The sequence below is a fragment of the Typopeltis vanoorti genome, chromosome 16, assembly GCF_054136105.1.
Source record: "Typopeltis vanoorti isolate ZY-2024b chromosome 16, IOZ_Tvanoo_1.0, whole genome shotgun sequence".
Lineage (NCBI taxonomy): Eukaryota > Metazoa > Arthropoda > Arachnida > Uropygi > Thelyphonidae > Typopeltis > Typopeltis vanoorti.
Genome location: NC_143564.1, coordinates 49,229,317 through 49,247,308, shown reverse-complemented (window position 1 = coordinate 49,247,308; position 17,992 = coordinate 49,229,317). Strand labels below are relative to the sequence as shown.

Sequence of the window (17,992 nt, the reverse complement as noted above, 5' to 3'; positions counted from 1 at the left end):
ATTATCACTCATGTTGATGTTTAGTGGAATAAACACAAGAATTCCACTAAAAATCACAAAGAATGGATTTTGCCAATCGATATCCATGGCAGATCTCTTTGCCTGCATCCAATGTCACATGCCATGGAAATTGCAGAAAAACCTTACTATTTAACTGACATATCAAGGCATTTCATTTGTAACTGGATTACCAGTTTTCTCTTAGGCTGTTCATTGCATGCAATAGTGGAGGAAGTTTTTTTTTTCAGATTATCTTATTAATATACACATTCTTCAGGGCTCTGTTATTTCTTTTGAAAGGGGAAATGCAGTGAGAGAAGATATGAAAGTTGTTAGTAGAAGCAAAATTAGCACAAGAGTGTGGGCTGAACAAGAGTAAGAAAGTAAAGATTGTGAGACTGCTGCCTTGGTATAACAGGAGAACTGAGAAGAAGGCCATGACTGCCAATGAGTTAATGAGAAGATTATGCAGGAGAAATGGTGTGTAGTTTACTGATGTCTGTGAATTTAATGAATGAAAGGACTTATATATGCCTGACAGAGTATGGTTTTGGAGTTAATGTTTGGAGAAAGTGTGAGAGTGTGGCATGCAAAATTTGTTTAGTGAAAGTGTGGTAGTGCAAAACCAGGGAAACTAGAGATATTAGGAAGGATGAAATCAAGACTGTGTCTTCCTACCCTTGTGATAAATGAGCATGTGTACAATAATGATTATGCAATGCCGAATGGGTTTTCACAGGTTTCTGATTTGAATGGGTTGGTAATGACATTACACAAGGGTAACTATGGGTACAAAGTGACGTTGAAATGCATGTACACGAATGCAAGAAGTATCAGGAATAAGGGTGAGGAGTTTTGGCATTGATCAACTCAACTTGGTCAAAAACTACAGGCATTAGAGAGAACTGGTTAACTGAAAACGATATAGTTACAAGGATAGAGTGTAAAGGGCACTGTATTTTCAGGGAAAATAGAGGGAACAGGACACAAGGGGGTATTGATGATGATGATAGCTGTGGAATTACAAACAACAAAATTAGAAGTTAAAGAGGATTTTAAGTCTGAGGGAGATGGTTCATTTGAGGCTGTCTGGTGTGTGTGTGTAAGAGAGAGAGGCAAATAGAACACAAAACGTTGTTGGGTGCTGCAATAGACCATGGGATCCACAGGAAAATATAGATGTCACATATCGGCAGATTAGAGCACATAGGTCGAACAATATTATGGGAGTCTAACTTTTATGACATTGATTGGAGAGAGGAAAGTGGATGTGGCTGGAAGTGGGATTTATACAGTTGCTAAAGGGATCATTATATGAAACAACATGTTATAGAAGGAAAAAAGTGTTTGGAACTGTTGGATCTGATAATAACATCAGAAGATATATTCATAACCAAGGTGGCCACTCTGGCCCAGTTGGGAAGATTGACCATGCTGTCTTGTTCTGGGAAGTTGCCAAACATGTGGAATTCTCTGTCAAGAAAGGGTTTATGTTCAACTATAAGGTTGGTGATTATGAGAGAATCAGGAGTTATCTTGGAAGAATGACATGGCTTGAGAAGCTGCAAGGGAAAGAATGTCAGTAGTCCATGGCAAGTGGTAAGACACTGCTTGAGAGTAGCAGCAGACTGCATACCCAAGGGCAGAAGGACAAACCCTAGTTGAAATCAAATGGATGAGTAGGGATATAAAAGCAAGAGCATAAAAATAAATAAATAAAAAAATAAAAAAAAAACATTGTGAAGGAAATATAAAGAAAAAAATTATCAGCATACTCATGATCAGTACAAAGTGCAAACAAGAAGGATGATTAGTAGTATGGTAATAAAGGACAAATCAGACTATGAGAGAGAATTGGCTAACCAGGCCAAAGTAAACACAAAACATTTTTTTGTTACATAGCAAGTAAGAGAAAAAAATGACTATAGTAGAATGACTTCAAACAACGGGTACAAAGTGATGTTGAAATGCATGTACACGAATACAAGAAGTATCAGGAATAAGGATGAGGTGTTTCGGCATTGACCAGCTTGAAGGTGACTGAACCAAAAGAGATAGTTGAGTTGCTGAGTGATCATTTTGCAAAGGTGTATCATCCAGTGGTTATTTTATAGTTGCTGATGTTAAAGATGCATATCCACATTGAGGTAGACAACAGGAGGAGTTCAGCATATTAAAAAATATGAATGTGAACATAACAATGGGACTGGATGGCATATCAGCCAGTGTACTACATGAATGAGCAAGAGAATTGGCATTATCTCTGATGAAGCTGTTCAATCTAACTCTCAGCTCTGGCAGGGTGTCCAAAGGAGTGGAAAGAGGGTAAGAAAGTACCATTGCATAAAAGTGGTTTCAAGACAGATATTACAAACTACAGACCAATTAATATATAAGAAATGGTTGTTAACGTATTGGAAAAGCTCATGACAGTTAAAATACAACAGAGGGTGGATAGGGATGTGATACTCTATAGTGAACAGCATGGTTTTGTAAAGGTAGGTCCTGTTTTAGAACTTATTCACATTTTATAATGAAGTAACAACAGAACTGAATAAAGGTAATGGATATACTACTCGACTTTGACAAGGCATTTCACAGAATACCATATGGAAAACTATTACAAACGGGAATAGATATGAGGCTAGTAGCATGGATGGAGGGTGGCTGACAGACAGAACACCAGAGAGTAGTACATGATCAAGTGGAATCTAGGAGAATGATGGTGACTAGTGTAGTACCACAAGGTTCTATACTAGGCCCACTACTCTTTAATTAGTCATCATCAAATTCATACCATACAGGATATGATAGTACTACAAGAAAAATTAACATCATTACTAACTTCCTATCTACATTTTCCTTCAAATTAATCTGTTACCTGTCAAGACTCCAACATTATCAGACCTTATATTTCTATCTTATAAATTACTTTTTACTGTATCAATTCACCTATATCTTGGTCTTCCTCTGGATCTTTTTCCCGCCAACCTGGCAGAGAACACTTGTTTTGCTAATCTTTCCTCGCCCATTCTGTTTAAGTGACCATACCACCTGAGATTAGTTCTGCTAAAGCATTCCTGGATGCAGCCAATGTCAAGTTATTTCCTAGTATCGTTGTTTTTAATGATATTTATGCCCCTAATATTTCTCGGGACTCTCATATCTGCGGTCTCTAGTCTTTTGTCAAGTGCTTTACTTTTGACCCAGCTCTCAGATCCATAGGTTAAAACTGGCTTGAATACTGTCTTGTATACAGCTCATTTTGTGTTTTGGCTAATTTCTCTCTTATTTCACATAAATTTATTCAATCGACTTCCTACCATATCAGCTTTGTTGATTCTGTCAATTTCCATAATTAATTTATCATCGTCATTAAAAATCGTGTCTAAGTAGCTGAAATGTTTTACTTGTTCTACATTCACAATGCAGCTGATATTTTCAATGTTTCTGCCTATTTTCATTGTATGTCTTTTTAATGCTGACCTTCATACCATATCTGTTAAAATAGTTAGGGAATCTTGGACTTGTAGCAGATTTATTTAGAAGTATCACATCATCAGCAATAAAGCAAAGAGCTGAGATTAACATCTCCAATTTTGATATCATGTTTAATGCCACACTTTCCTTCATAATGTGATCCATATAGATAATGAATAATAGAGGGAATAATGTACATCCTTGTCTGACACCTGACTTAACATTAAACCATATTCCTGTACTTCCTTCAATTCTAACTGCTGACTTACAACTCAAATAAAGACTAAGTGTTGCATGATATAATGCCCCATTGACACCATATAACTGTAGCGTTTTGAATAGCTTCCCTCTGGCATATTGGCACATGCCTTTTCCAGATCTACAAAACTTAAATTACAGATCTTTGTTCTCCCATGATTTCTCAACTGTCATAAAGTAAAAATCCGATCCTGACAGCCTCTATTTGGCCTGAATCCAAATCTTCCATAATCTTCCTGAATCCAGCTTCTCTTCCACAATCCTTCTCAACCATTTCTCAAGTATACTTGCACATATCTTACCAGGAACACTCAGCAGGGAAATATCTCTGCAATTCTCACATTCAGTTTTATTTCCCTTTTTATATATGGGTACTATGAGAGCTCTACTCCAATCATCTGGAATTAATCCGTCTGTATACCTGCTGAACTATGCAGTACAGCCACTGTAAGATTTATTTACCTCCATACTAGAGCATTTCTGTTTGAATATCATCTACTCCTGCTGTTTTTCCACATTTTAGGTTTTTGATGGCTTTTTCCTACTACAAGTATGGATATGTATTCCTGACTGCATGCCTGGTTATTATTTTTTACCACTGTGCTGTCATCACTGCTTGTTTCATTTAGCAATTTTTCAAAGTAATTACTCATTACTTCAAGAATATCTTTTTCTCCGGTTTTCATGTCACCTTTATCATCTCTAATTCCTTTTACATCACTATTTTCCTTTTGTTTTTCTGAGCTTCTTCAACAACCACCAGAATATCTTGCCATTTTCTTGATATTTATTTTTTATTTTCTTATCCAAGTCCTCCGTTGATTTTTGTTTAGTGAGTTCTACGCAGTGTTTAGCTTTCTTACATTTGTCTCTGTATTCTCTAAGAGCACAAGCTGACTTATTTGCCAGGAACTTTTGATTTGCTTTGTTCTTTTCTTTCACTGCCTCTTTAACTTCCTCTGTCCACTGGGCAGTTCTGATTTTCCTATCCTTACAGACAACCTCAACACATGCCTCTCTGGCTGAATCAATCAGGGTTTGCCATTGAATCTCCAAGGTTTGGTTCCTGTTCTCAAACTCTTTCATTTTTTCTTCAATAACCTTTGTGTATTTTAGTCTACAGTTCACATCTGAGAGCTGCTCAAATTTTATTCGCTTTAAAACTTTCTTACGTATTCTTCATTTCAATATGAAATTCAATTTTATCCTGCTCAAGACTAAATGGTGATCATTTCCAATTTCAAATCCTCTGTACCTGGTGTCCTGCACCAGCAGGAACACTATCAACAATAACATAGTCAATGAGACTTTTCTTATTCCTTGCCTCTTCTCTCCATATGAATTTGTGCACATTTTTATGTTGGAACATTGTGTTAGTAATAAGTAGTCCATGTCGTGAGCAGAAATCCAACTTTATTATTAGCTTTGCTCTTTTCTCCAAATTTTCGAAAAATGTTTTTGTATGTCTGACAATCATTTCCAACTCTGCTGTTTAGATCACCAACAAGGACCAACTTTTCATTTTTTATTGCATCAGTTGCTTTCTCTAAAGCTTCAAAAAATTCCTCCATTTCTACCTTACTAGAACCTTCTGTGGGACCTCAGGCACAAATAACTCTCATTGTCCAGTTCCCCATTCTCATATTTTCCCACATCACACTACTTGAGACTGCCAACCATTCAAGAAGATTAGCCTTGTATTTAGTGTTGAATACTATGGCTACTCCTTTTTCTTGATTATCATTTCCTGAATATGACATTTCGTATTTATTGCTCAGAAAGATCTAACAAGATTTTGCCTTTTTTTGTTTCAGTTAGCCCTATTATGTCGATCTTGTGCTTATCCAATTCCTATCAGCTAGCTCCTTTTCTTTGCCCTTCAGGATTCTTATGTTGACAGTACCAATCTTGAACTCTGGTGATGTTGAGCTAGAGTTGCCTTAGGATTTGTTCCAGTAACTGACTTTTCTCTATTTGCCTTGGTTCCCTGGCAAAAACAATGGAAGCCTTGTTTAGCCGGGCAACGGCTCACCTGGTATAATATTTTGATATGCTGCACTATCATTTTATATTTTGGTTTAAGCCAATAAGAATACAATTTGGTTGGCTAAATCAAAACCAAATTATACCGAATGAACAGCCCATCCGGTCATTCGGTATCTAGGTAGATACCTAATAGGGTGCATCATGAGAAGGTGAGGATTGTACATTAGATCAGAAGCCTTGATTGGTTCTCTGCATTCCTTTAAAAGCTATATGGTGGTCTCCTCTCAGTTGATATGCCCAGAAAAGTCTCATGGACTATGTTATAGTTGACAGTAATGGTTCCCTACTGGTTCAGGACAGAAGAATATATATAAGATTATAAACTGGACATGATTACCATTTAGTTTTGAGTAGGATAAAATTGAATTTCAGATTGAAAAGAAGAGTGTGTAAGTAAGTTTTGAAAAGAATCAAAACTAAGTAACTTTTGGAGGTGAAACATAGCATAAAATATACAAACATTATTATTATCTGAGACCTGCACAGAGTCAAGGACTCATCAACAGAGGCTAAAAATCACTCAAACCAGTTGTCACACCTTCCATTAAATTCATTCACACTGGATGCACTCACTAATCTTCTTTAACCATTCCACTCACTCACCGCTCCGCGAGTGAAAAACCCAGCTCCCATCCATTTCCCAACTGCAAACAAACTTACTTTCCATGGATGACCAATGTTCACTCCTTAACTTCCATATAACAAAAAATTTAATCAGAAATATCCTTTAACAACCATTCACAAGTTCATAGAAGTCTATCATATCACCTATCCCTTTCTCCCTTTAACCAGTGTCTAAATCCACATACTTGCAATCTGTCCTCATAATAGAAATTCAATAATCTAAATATAATATTTGTAACTCTTCTTTGCACTCTTTCCACAGCTTCTTTATCCTCTTGGAACCCGGGAGACCAAATTTGCGCACAACAATCCAGGAGCAGTCATATCAAGGCCCTATTCCCTCATGTCAAAGCTTGCCAAAGCATTGCAATTATCACTTACCAACATTAAATTGATAGCCATTTTTATTTGCCCAAAATTTCAGCCCATTCAAATCATTCTGCAAGTACCGGATATCAGCAGCATCACGGCAGCCCCGCTCATCTTCATATCGCCAGAAAACAATTGCACATCTACTGTGAGACCCTTCTCAATGTCATTAATGCATAGACTGAACAACATCGGTTAAAAGATTGAATTCTGAGGTACACAACTTGTCACGTTAATAATTGTCTCGGAACAGGGAAGATTCCACAGGAGTGAAAAAAATTTATGATAATCCCATTATACCAGTGAAATAGTAAAAGATTTAAGAGGGGGGGGGGATATTCAGTTGTTTATTGTGGATGCAAAACTGGAGAGAGCAATAGTTGATAAAGGTGATGAAGATAACCTGCAAGATGACATAAATAACTTGGCCTTGTGGGCAAAGGATAACGCTTATCAAACTAATGTTTCAAAATGTAAGGTTATGCACTTCAGATTAAAAAGATTGCATGTAGTGTAACATATTGATGGTACTGAATTGCAAGAAATTGATGAGGCTAGGGACTTGGGGATAATGATGGACAAAGAGATGAAGTTCAGAGGGCATATTGCAAATGTTGGTAAAATAGCTCCCAGGATTACTTGGATGTTTGAAAAACATGTTAACAAGTAATGATAGGGAAATATTATTCCTCTTTATATGGCCATAATCCAGCCACATCTTGGCAATTACACACACAGATTTGGTCACCTTGGTTTTCTGGGGACCAGTAGGTGGTGGAGAGGATTCAGAAACAAGTAACCAAGATGGTGACAGGTCTGTGGAATACTCCCTACAAGGATAGGTTGAAGATTTGTGGGTTACATAATTTAGTTGATAGGCAGAAAAGAGGAGACGTGATAGAAATGTTTAAGATATTAAAGAGGTTTTATAAAATTGATGCAAGTGAAATTTTTCAACATATGGCAAGTAGTCGGAGAACTAGGGACCATCCGTGAAAGTTGTGTAAGAGAGGGGTGTGAAGACCAGATTTTTTGTGCGGAGAGTGGTGAGCGAGTGGAAGAAATTCAAGGAGAGGTATGATGGGATTTGTGTGTATAATGGTTAATTTGGATCTCCCACTAAGATTCTCTAAACTTAATGCAGACACCATAAAATGATAATAATTTCACTCAGTCTCATCCTCATATACAAAAATAACCTTTTCTCTGACTCAAACATTAATCACAGTTTTGCTGATGACAGCACTCACTATTCCTCCTACTCATACAACAAACTCTTCAGTGCCCAACCATTTCAAATTTCAAGATAATTTAAAATCAATGTCAATTTCTGATCTCTAAACCATTCTTTTCATAACAACCTAACCAACATTCAATACTACTAAAATACAATTTTTTTTGTTACTTAAAAAAAACTTAGTTCTTCTGTCCTTAAGTTTGATAATGTGCAGATCAACAGTCAATAGATTTCTCTTCTTGGACTCATACTTGACCTTTCCTGCTACAAACACGGCTTGCACAACATCCTTGAGTTCAATAAAACTCCTTACTAATTTATGTGTCCAGTTACTAACTCTGCACAAATTCCCAATTCCATCTAATCTTGGAAAAACTGGACTCACATTTGCGATACTGAATCAAAATCATCATCTGAATAATAAAAATTCTTGATGATATCCAGCAGAGAGTAGTTTGCCTGAAACTCTTCAGCCACTGTTTCACAGACAGTTTCTACAATATGTCTCTACTACAGATTTTGCCATGGACATGTTCAGCAGACCTAGAATCTGTCATGCCTCCATTTCTGTTAATCTTGTAATGCATGAGCAAGAGATGCTAAATATTCAACTTCAGTTCAATTGCTGACTCAATGATACTGTTCATCTTTCATTTCATCTTCTATGGTTCTGTGGACCAGCCTTCTATAATTTATCAATAGATTACTTTTTGCTTAACCTCTGCCTACACCTGACATCGATTTACCACAGGCATGAGAATGACACATTAAAAACCCATGGGTGTATACACATTCTTAATGTTCAAAACACCTCCAGTTCATCTACTTCTTGCCTCGATTTCAGTCACTGCATTATCTCCACCTGGATAATATGCACCTGCAAAAGGGATCACCCAGTAATTCAACTATTTCAAAATACTTTTGTAACCTCCATAACCATCAGTAATTATTAACCCTATCCATCTGTAATTACACTGGCCAACAAAAAAAAAAAATTTTTTTTTCTGCTGATTAAGATCTCACACTTGTTTTTTACTAATTTCGGTGCACTGATTTCAAATATCAAACCCATTTTTCTCTATCACGTCAGGTTTTTCCTCTATGGCATTTTCTTTTTGCTAATTTGTAAGTTTTTTAATAGTTTTAAGGAGGCAGTACTATTTAGAGGATCAAAAAAAATCGATTTTTTAATATTATTTTCTAAAAGTATGTACTTTTAAAAATCTGTTCCTAACTTTTTATCAAGAAATTCGAAAAATTCCCGAAGATATAGCCTATTATTCAAAGCGGTGCGCAGATCAGAATCGGAGCGCTCACCGCTCTCGCTTGTTAGTAAACGAATAAATGCGTATATATATTTCCTAGGTTTTTGTTTCACACCAAATACTTCAAAACATACTACTGCCTTCAATTATGCCTTTCTGTCGAACTACTTTTGTCAGTTGTAATTTCTCTGCTGTCATTAGCACCCCTCCCTCCCAAGCCTACTCTATCCTCCAAAAAAATCCAGCATCCTTTACATTCTAATCCTTTGGCAATATCTTCCTTTGTTAACTAAGTATCTAATACCAACAATTTTTAATCAATTAAGCTAACCAGCCAATCTCACCTTCATTCTTGATACTACACATATGCATAGCAGTACACTTGTCACGGGTATCTTTGAATCTTTTAATGAGCAGCTCATTCAAACTTGAGACCTGAGAATCTGCATTAAGTTTTTATGATCTTGCACTCATTCACTCCCTTTAAGGGAGCCTACTCAATTTCTGCACTGTTTCACGGCTCTTCAACTCTATTCAATTCTATTATACCTTGCAAGAGACTTACAAATTTAATCTTACACTTATTTTTCCTTTCTGCCAATAATTCTTTCATATCCTGTCACACTCCCCAGAAGAACCCATGCAATTAATAGACATAATATGCAGACTTCATAGCCTGTGTTGATTCGGCCATATATCCAAAATAGCCTAACCCAACCACACTCTATAGATTTCACCTTCTAAATCATTCATTAGGAACAAAGTCATAAATCATTCTTTCCCTTTTTGAAAAATGGCATCACTGGTAATATATTTACCCTTTACATTACACTCCAAAGGAGTGATTTTGTAACAAACTTACTCCTAATTGCAGTACTCTAATAGATTGTCTCTTTAGTATATGACATTTCACTCATGATTTTGTCATATCCCCATGTGCCTCCAGAGCACAGAGGTCTGACATATGCCAGTTTACAGGCCAAAGTTAACCCTGTGAGAATGGCCAGTCCTCAGCAGAGTGCCAGCAGCATCAAATGATTCATCTTCTCCCAACTACTAACTGCGCTCAGACTTACTTAACTTTCTGCATGCGCCATTAGTAGCAGAGACTCTTCCAATCGACCAACCATTGTTGGAATTTCCCTCATTAATACTTATCTAATTTTCCCTTCCAACTCTAATTTTTTATTATTCTCTACCACACTGCTTGCCAGTCTGATTTCAGATTAGCCAAGTGGTAATTGTATCTGCTCTCCTACTGGCTTGTGCCTTTTCTGTTGAACTACTTTGATTAGCACCCCCTTCCCCAATTTAAGTAGTGTGTAGATTTGAATCCCACAGAAGGCATGAATGTTTATGATCGTCTTTAAGGTGGGAGATGAATTTCGCTTCTCCACTTATTAGAGGCCTGAAGTGGCTTGGAAAAAGTTCCATGTTTGGTCTCTAGAGCAGGGTTACTGATGTAAAAAACTCAATAAAAATACAAAAACCCTGCTCTAGAGACCGAACATGGAACTTTTTTTCCAGCCACTTCAGACCAAGTGGAGAAATGAAATTCATCTGCTACCTAGAGATATCATAAACATTCATGCCCACTGCAGGATTTGAACCAATACTCCATTCAAAGTAAAGTACGGGGGAGTACTAAGTCTGACTAAAAAAAACCTTAATCCAACCACTGTACAAATGCATTATAGGTTTATAAATACCTTTCAGAGGTAGGAGTCATGAAAACAACACTTCAGCTCATACCCTGGCCTGTGCACATTAAGTATGCTATTTCACTCATTAAAGCTAGCTTGCTACTATTTTTTTCTTCACTTATTTCCATATTCCTCTCTTCATTTTCTACATTATCTTTCAATAATTTAAATCTGAAAAATATTACACAATATCATCAATTATAAACTAAATTACGACTTATTTATAAACTAAACACACCAACCATTCTCCATGCACCATTCAACTCCGTAAAGTCTTGAGTAATCCTATTCCATTATTTCAATTCTTCATCAGATGCTAAGAATAACCTATACAACTTACAACTGCAGGAATCTGATGTAATAATGTTATTATCTTTGTTCGGAAACATTTCTTTGGGTTTTCTTGGAATTAATATAAGCTGTTCTCCTGATTTATTCAAATTGTTAGATTTTATAATTAATAACACTGATTATTTTGCTATTTTCTTATAAAGTTTATAAACACAAAGAAAGACACAACCGCATGATTGCTGATCTAACTACATTTGCAAATTATTTTACAGTACGATATGAAAAGGTTCTGAATTCCATCGCTATTTAACCAATGTGGGTATGATCATTTTGATGGCATATATTAAAAATACAGCCTGCAATTTCTTTTATTTATTTTTTTCATATCAGTTCAACTAACCAAACTGTGGTATTAGTGATAAGGGCAAAGGTTAAATAATCAAGTAAATAATAATATTTAGTTGATTATTTTACCAAGTTCTAGAGACCTGGACCTATGCAAGTTGCTCCCGAATTCCAAGTAAGCAAGGTGATAGTCATACCTGGTAACAAAAATTATCTAATATCTAAAGAATACAAATATCCATACCATAGAGATTAAAACTACATCCCAATAGATGGAAGATAAAGACTGCTAACTACTCAGTCATTCTTCATGACATTTGTATATTTTAATGTGTAGTCCCCACCCCAAAAACTGCTGGACAATTATTCTTTTTTAAATTTTTTATACACTTTTTTTAGATGTACAAATACTATAGAACACTTTCCAAATATACCATATATAAGTTTATAGTATCAAGCAATACCAACCTTTTGAACATCTTTACGAATGCTATTTTCTTTTTCTAACTGCAGTTTTTTTGCTTCTACTTGTTTCTTGGTTAGTTCTGGTTCCTTAATTAAACCTTTGGCTCTTTTTCTTTCTTCTATTTCCTAAAATAAATGGATATTCATTAAATATATATATATATATATATATATATATATACACACACACACACACACACACACACACACACACACACAAAAAAAAAAAAATTATCAATCAGCAGTTTAACAGTGTTGTAAGGTCACATAATATAGAATGGGTAATTAACATAAAGACCTATTTTATATTATGTGACCAAACTTGAGATATTTTGTAAAGTTAGAAAAAGGATAGACTTACACAGAAACCCATTAAACAGATATCTTTCTTACACTAGAATGTTTTTGTTTTTAATTCTGGATAATAATGTCTGTTCATAAAAGTGTGTGTGAATATGAAAAAAAGACAGTCTGAGAGAAATTAAATGCCTATTTAGATTCATGTATGTCTAATATGTGTCACTATTGTACATACTCCATGCTGTCTAAAAATAAAGAAAATTAAAAAATTTGATTTAACTGTACAGCTAAAGGAGCATTCTCTGAGTAGCATAATTTATACTGTTTTGTATTTTATCATGTTTATTTAATAACTATATTAGCGCAATTTATACTGTTTTGTATTTTATCATGTTTATTTAATAACTATATCTTTCTGAATTAATTACCGAGTATGTTAATCCAAGCTTTGCAAAAAACATGATTAATAAATGTTCTCATTTCATTTAAGAAAATTAGTACCAAAATGCATTTGTTATTTATTGTTATTACTTATAAACATGGGACAGCATTAATATATCTCAGCACAAACTTCTGAAACATGAGATTTTAACTGGAAGAAGATATAAGATGGCTTGCACACAACATTAATTGCGTCTATGCCAGTTGGAATGCAACTATCACCCAACAGTAAAAAATAACACTACTAATTAATTTTGGATTTGAAATTTCTTCTTCAATAAAATCTCTTATAATCTCATACTTTAAATAATGTATTATATATTCTTAGTATTAGAAGAATACTTCTAGTCCTACATTAGAGAATGGCTAGTATAAAATTTCGAACAGTAGAGTTAGTTCAGCCTTAAACATGTAGCCAATGATCAAGATCAAATAAAATTACCAATTTAAGACATTCAATCACTTTTCCTAGAAAAGAGTTAATATTTTCTAACCAATCCTACTTATTATTATTACTACATGGGCATCTCCATGGGGTGCACAGACTCATTAAGAGAGGACAAGCACTAACCAACATTTACACAAACTTTGCTTTGAACTCATTCACCAAGCAATCAACTAATGCTGGCAAATTCATTAGACATATTCCCCACTCTCCAAGCAAAAAGTCTTGTCCTCAACCCTTTACCATACTTGCTCAATTTCCATGGTTTAGCACCTAGTTCTTTCCCCCATTAGTGATGTATCATATTTCATTTGTATCAATCCTATAAAAACCTTTAAGTAAATTTTATTTCCCCTTTTCAGTCTGTCATCTAGTGTCCTCTTTTTTTTTTTTTTTGTAACCAACAAATCCTCAACCTATTATAATGAGCATTTCATAAATCTACTACTGCTTTGGTCACTTGTCTCTGGATCCTCTTCACCCAACCTTATGTTTGATATCCAAGTGAAGCATTCCAAAAGCAAGGTTCATTGAAAATGAACCTTGTACTTGGATGAACAAAAATGTATTTGATAATAAGATTAAATTTTAAGAAAGCCAAAAAACACTATTTCTTACAACTATGTAAAATAAAATTTACCACCAGACTAGCCATATGAATGAAATACACTGACTGGAAAAAAGTCTACAGACACCCCAGTGTGCAAACAAACAGCTATGGCACCCATCTTAATAAGATATAGGTCCTCATTTCACTGTGATGACTGAAACAATCCTACAGAGCACACTTTCCACAAGCATACCATACAATCAATGGGAACTTGGACCATTCTTCCTGCAGGCATGGGGAGGTCCTGGATTGTTGTGGAGCAGATATATCTCAACCTCACCAGACATTCGAGTTCGTTCCAAAGATGTTCAATGGAGTGGAGATCAGGGATCTGCGGAGGACAGTCGAGTGTGGTGACATTCATGTCCACAAATCATGCAGTTACAGCAGCAGCCTTGACAGTGCATTGTCTTGCTGAAAAAAAAAAAAAAAATGGTCCGTTCCATAGAAAGGCTACAAAGTAAGAAACACTGTATTATCCAGAATGTTCAGATACCTCTTGGAGTTCAATGTTCATGGTACCACAAACACAGAGTTCTAAAGACCAACCAGGAAAAACTGGCTTGACTAGGAATTCCTACAAATGGCAGTTTTTACATATTATCCTGTGTAGCACCCAGTCAGTGAGTGCTGCACAATCACAACACTACCTGCAGTAACACCCACAGTCAGTGGGTGTTACTGTGGGTAGAACTTGCAGTTGACTCCTTGAGCTTATATTTCAGTATGGTACCAATGATTGTTGAATGGCCATTTGTCAACAAAGAAATTATTCTTGTAAATACAGTGTCTAATAAACTATTATGTCACAACCACCAATAAAAACTAGTCTAAAGATGATTTAATAAAACCTTGATGTTAAAATCATCCCTAACTAAGAATTAGGAAAACCAAATATTTCAGATAAAAACATCAGTGATGTTTTGAAAATCACAGAAAAGCATGGCACAGAGTCTCGTGAATATATGCAAAATAAAACCAGGGTTAACAATGTTGGAATTCCCCCCCCCCACTTGGTTAGACTATAATACATTTAGTTTAATCCTTTATCCAAGTGTAAGCAAACAAAATTTGCGCCTGAAGTATCATCAGGACTGAAGCAACTCATGGTAAAAGTGGACCAAGCTCTCGTCACTCCTCGTCTCAGTATCTCCCATATTGCAAAGCACATCTCGTTGCGGACATGTATAATGCTATGCATTAAGGGAAGGGCCACTACCCAGACCGGTTTCGACCTTTATTGAGGTCTCGTCAGTGGGAGCAGACCTCAATAAAGGTCAAAACCAGTCTGGGTAGTGGCTCTTCCCTTAATGCATAGCATTATACATGTCCGATATGTGCTTTGCAATATGGGAGATACTGAGACGAGGAGTGATGAGAGCTTGGTCCACTTTTACCACGAGTTGCCTCAGTCCTGATGATACGTCAGGCGCAAATTTTGTTTGCTTACACTTGGATAAAGGATTAAACTAAATTTATTACAGGGTTAACAATATACATTAATTAACCAAATGCCACAACACGTACATTTATCAAACTAGTAGTTGTAACATAGTTCGGTTATATATCAACAAACCGAAATGATCTTTGAGTTAATGAAAATCTATTTTCATAAAGCAGAGTGCTGCACACCTGCTGTGGACCAAAACTGAGAGAAGATTGAATAAAAAGTACTAAGTTGACTTAACTGTTAAGAAGAAATGAAATAATAATAAAAAATAGGAGATTCTTCTAAATAACTTCTAGACATTAAAGACCCTATAATCATGAGTCCCTCCTCAAGAAGTAGCAATAGTATTCAAATATAAAAAACAGTCTTCTTGAATTGCAGACAATTTCAAGTAGAGTGATATGGATAAAGATCAAAGTTGAAAATGTTGGCAGAAATCACTGGACAATTGACTTATTTCTGCCTAGGATTCTACCGAAAGGTCAACTAAAAAAAGAAGGGAAATTTCTTCAGTAATCAGAGGTGGCAGCTCACAAGAAGGAAAGGTTGATCCTTGTTAAAGCGCTGAACAATAGAATAACAAAATGAACACAACACATAGAGAGTTCTGAGAGATTTATGAAAAAACAGATAATAAGTATCTGCCAGAATTCTGTTCAGGATATCAGCTAGTCATTGCTACCACCATAAAGATATGAAATTCACATAGAGACAAGACACAAGAAAAAGCTTGCCGATGATAGCAACAAGTTAATGCTGGTTGTAGAAACTAGAGTATACCAGGGAATTAAAACAGAAGATCATCACCATTTAGTTGCAGGATAAAAGTGAATTTTATATTTAAAGGAAAAATAAGTGCAATGTTTTAAATGTTTAGCAGCTTTAACAGGTGAAGAGTACTCAAAAATATGAGAATTATTCAAGAAAGAGAAAGTGTTTCAAAACAAGAACCAAATTTGGAGACTGAGAAAAATATCAATTCAGCAAGAGTGGCATATGGGGTTGTATGCAAGAATAAGAAATTAAGAAATCCATGCTGGACTCTGAAAAATAGTGGTAGCCATGTAAAAGAAGAAAGCAGGTAAAAATTTCCTACAACTAAGCATGTATTCTATTTCTCCATATTTTCTCAAAAGAACTACAGAGAAAAATGAAAGAAAACAAAGCAGTGTGTAAAAGTTACTAAACAAAAGTCATGAAAAGTCTTTGGTAAGAACATTGAAAATAAATATTAGAAAGGCAGAAAATATTCTGAAGGCTACTGAAAAAACTTCAAAATGGAGGAAAGTACTGTAGAAGGAATCAGAGATGATAAAGGTGATAAACAAACTGAATACAAAGACATTCTAGATGTCTAGGGATAATTACTCTGAAAGACTACTAAATGAAACAAGCAGTGTCATCACTGTGGCAGAAAATAAGCAAGACAAATGTAATCAGGATTACCTATCAATACTGATAGGTAATCCTGATTATCTATCAGTATTGATAGGTAATTTCAACAATTTGAAATGTGGAAATGCAGCTGGAGCAGATGATATCTGACTAGTAGTCTCAAATATGAAGGTAAAAAAGTTTTACAGTGGATGCCTAGCATCATTCAGGACTCTTCATAATGTCAAATTCCATATAAATTTTTTTCATCTATAAAAAAGGACAGTAAAACTGAAAATGAAAATTACAAAGGAAATTCACTGAGTGTTCCAGGTAAACTTTATGTAAGCATACTTGAAACCCATTCCTGTAGTCTTCTTGACTAACTTCTCCAATACTTGGCCTACAACTACAGATATATAGACTGGTTTCTAATGGGAAACTTCTATCCTAGAACCATATTTATAGGATTGATACTATCCCGTCTTCTTTCCATTAGGCCTTTTCACTGCAAGATTTTCACTAAAGAACCAGGTCAAGAGCACAGCTAACTCTTTTGTACATTCCTTAAAAATACATAGCAAAATAGTATCTATTTCCACAACCTTATAATCATCTATCCCAATCAACATTTCATACAACTCTGACTGCATATCACATTACATCACACTCATTGTTGCTGAGATAAAAAGTATATTAATAAGTGGAGATGAGGAAGTGGTGTCACTATGAATCATAATCTTTAACTCTTAATTACCCTATTAGCTGCCTCCTTTCTATATGTTACACACCATTTTACACTGTGTTATAATTTGTCTGCTCTATCTATCTGTTACTTTATGTTATAACTTATCTGACTTTATTACTTTTGCTCACACTCTATAATTTAACGAATTTATTCAATTTATGATAATATTTACATTAATACAACTGACTGTGAAGCAAAACACACAATGTGAATTGTTTGGAAGTTTTTTTACATATATTTCTATGTACTTACAATGGTTTAAACTTTATATACCACCTTCATTCATTACAGTCCTTACTTGATTCCTTTGTCTACATGATCTTTCTTTCTTCTGACTGTATGCCTGTCCTTTCTTTCCTGCCATTTTCTGTCTTCTGTTCACTATTCTTTGACCTTCGGAGCCTATTAATCATTAATGTGGCAGCTCAGAAATGATCATCACAAAAAGCATTCATTCAATGAATGATTTCTGTGATGAGCCCTCTGTGGCAACTTGTGCTGCCCTCCTGATGCAAGACTCTGTGGCCAAAAGTAAATTTCA

General features: G+C 35.3%; 1 protein-coding gene across 1 annotated transcript in view; it reads right to left on the bottom strand.

Moving 5' to 3' along the window:
- The window catches only part of l(3)80Fj (lethal (3) 80Fj), a 770,029-nt gene that overhangs the window by 464,427 nt on the left and 287,610 nt on the right, over window positions 1–17,992 (bottom strand). Inside the window, exon 22 of the mRNA XM_090405954.1 lies at window positions 12,087–12,209. Within this exon, the coding sequence (XP_090262080.1) occupies window positions 12,087–12,209 (123 nt within the window). The remainder of the gene's footprint in view (window positions 1–12,086; window positions 12,210–17,992) is intronic.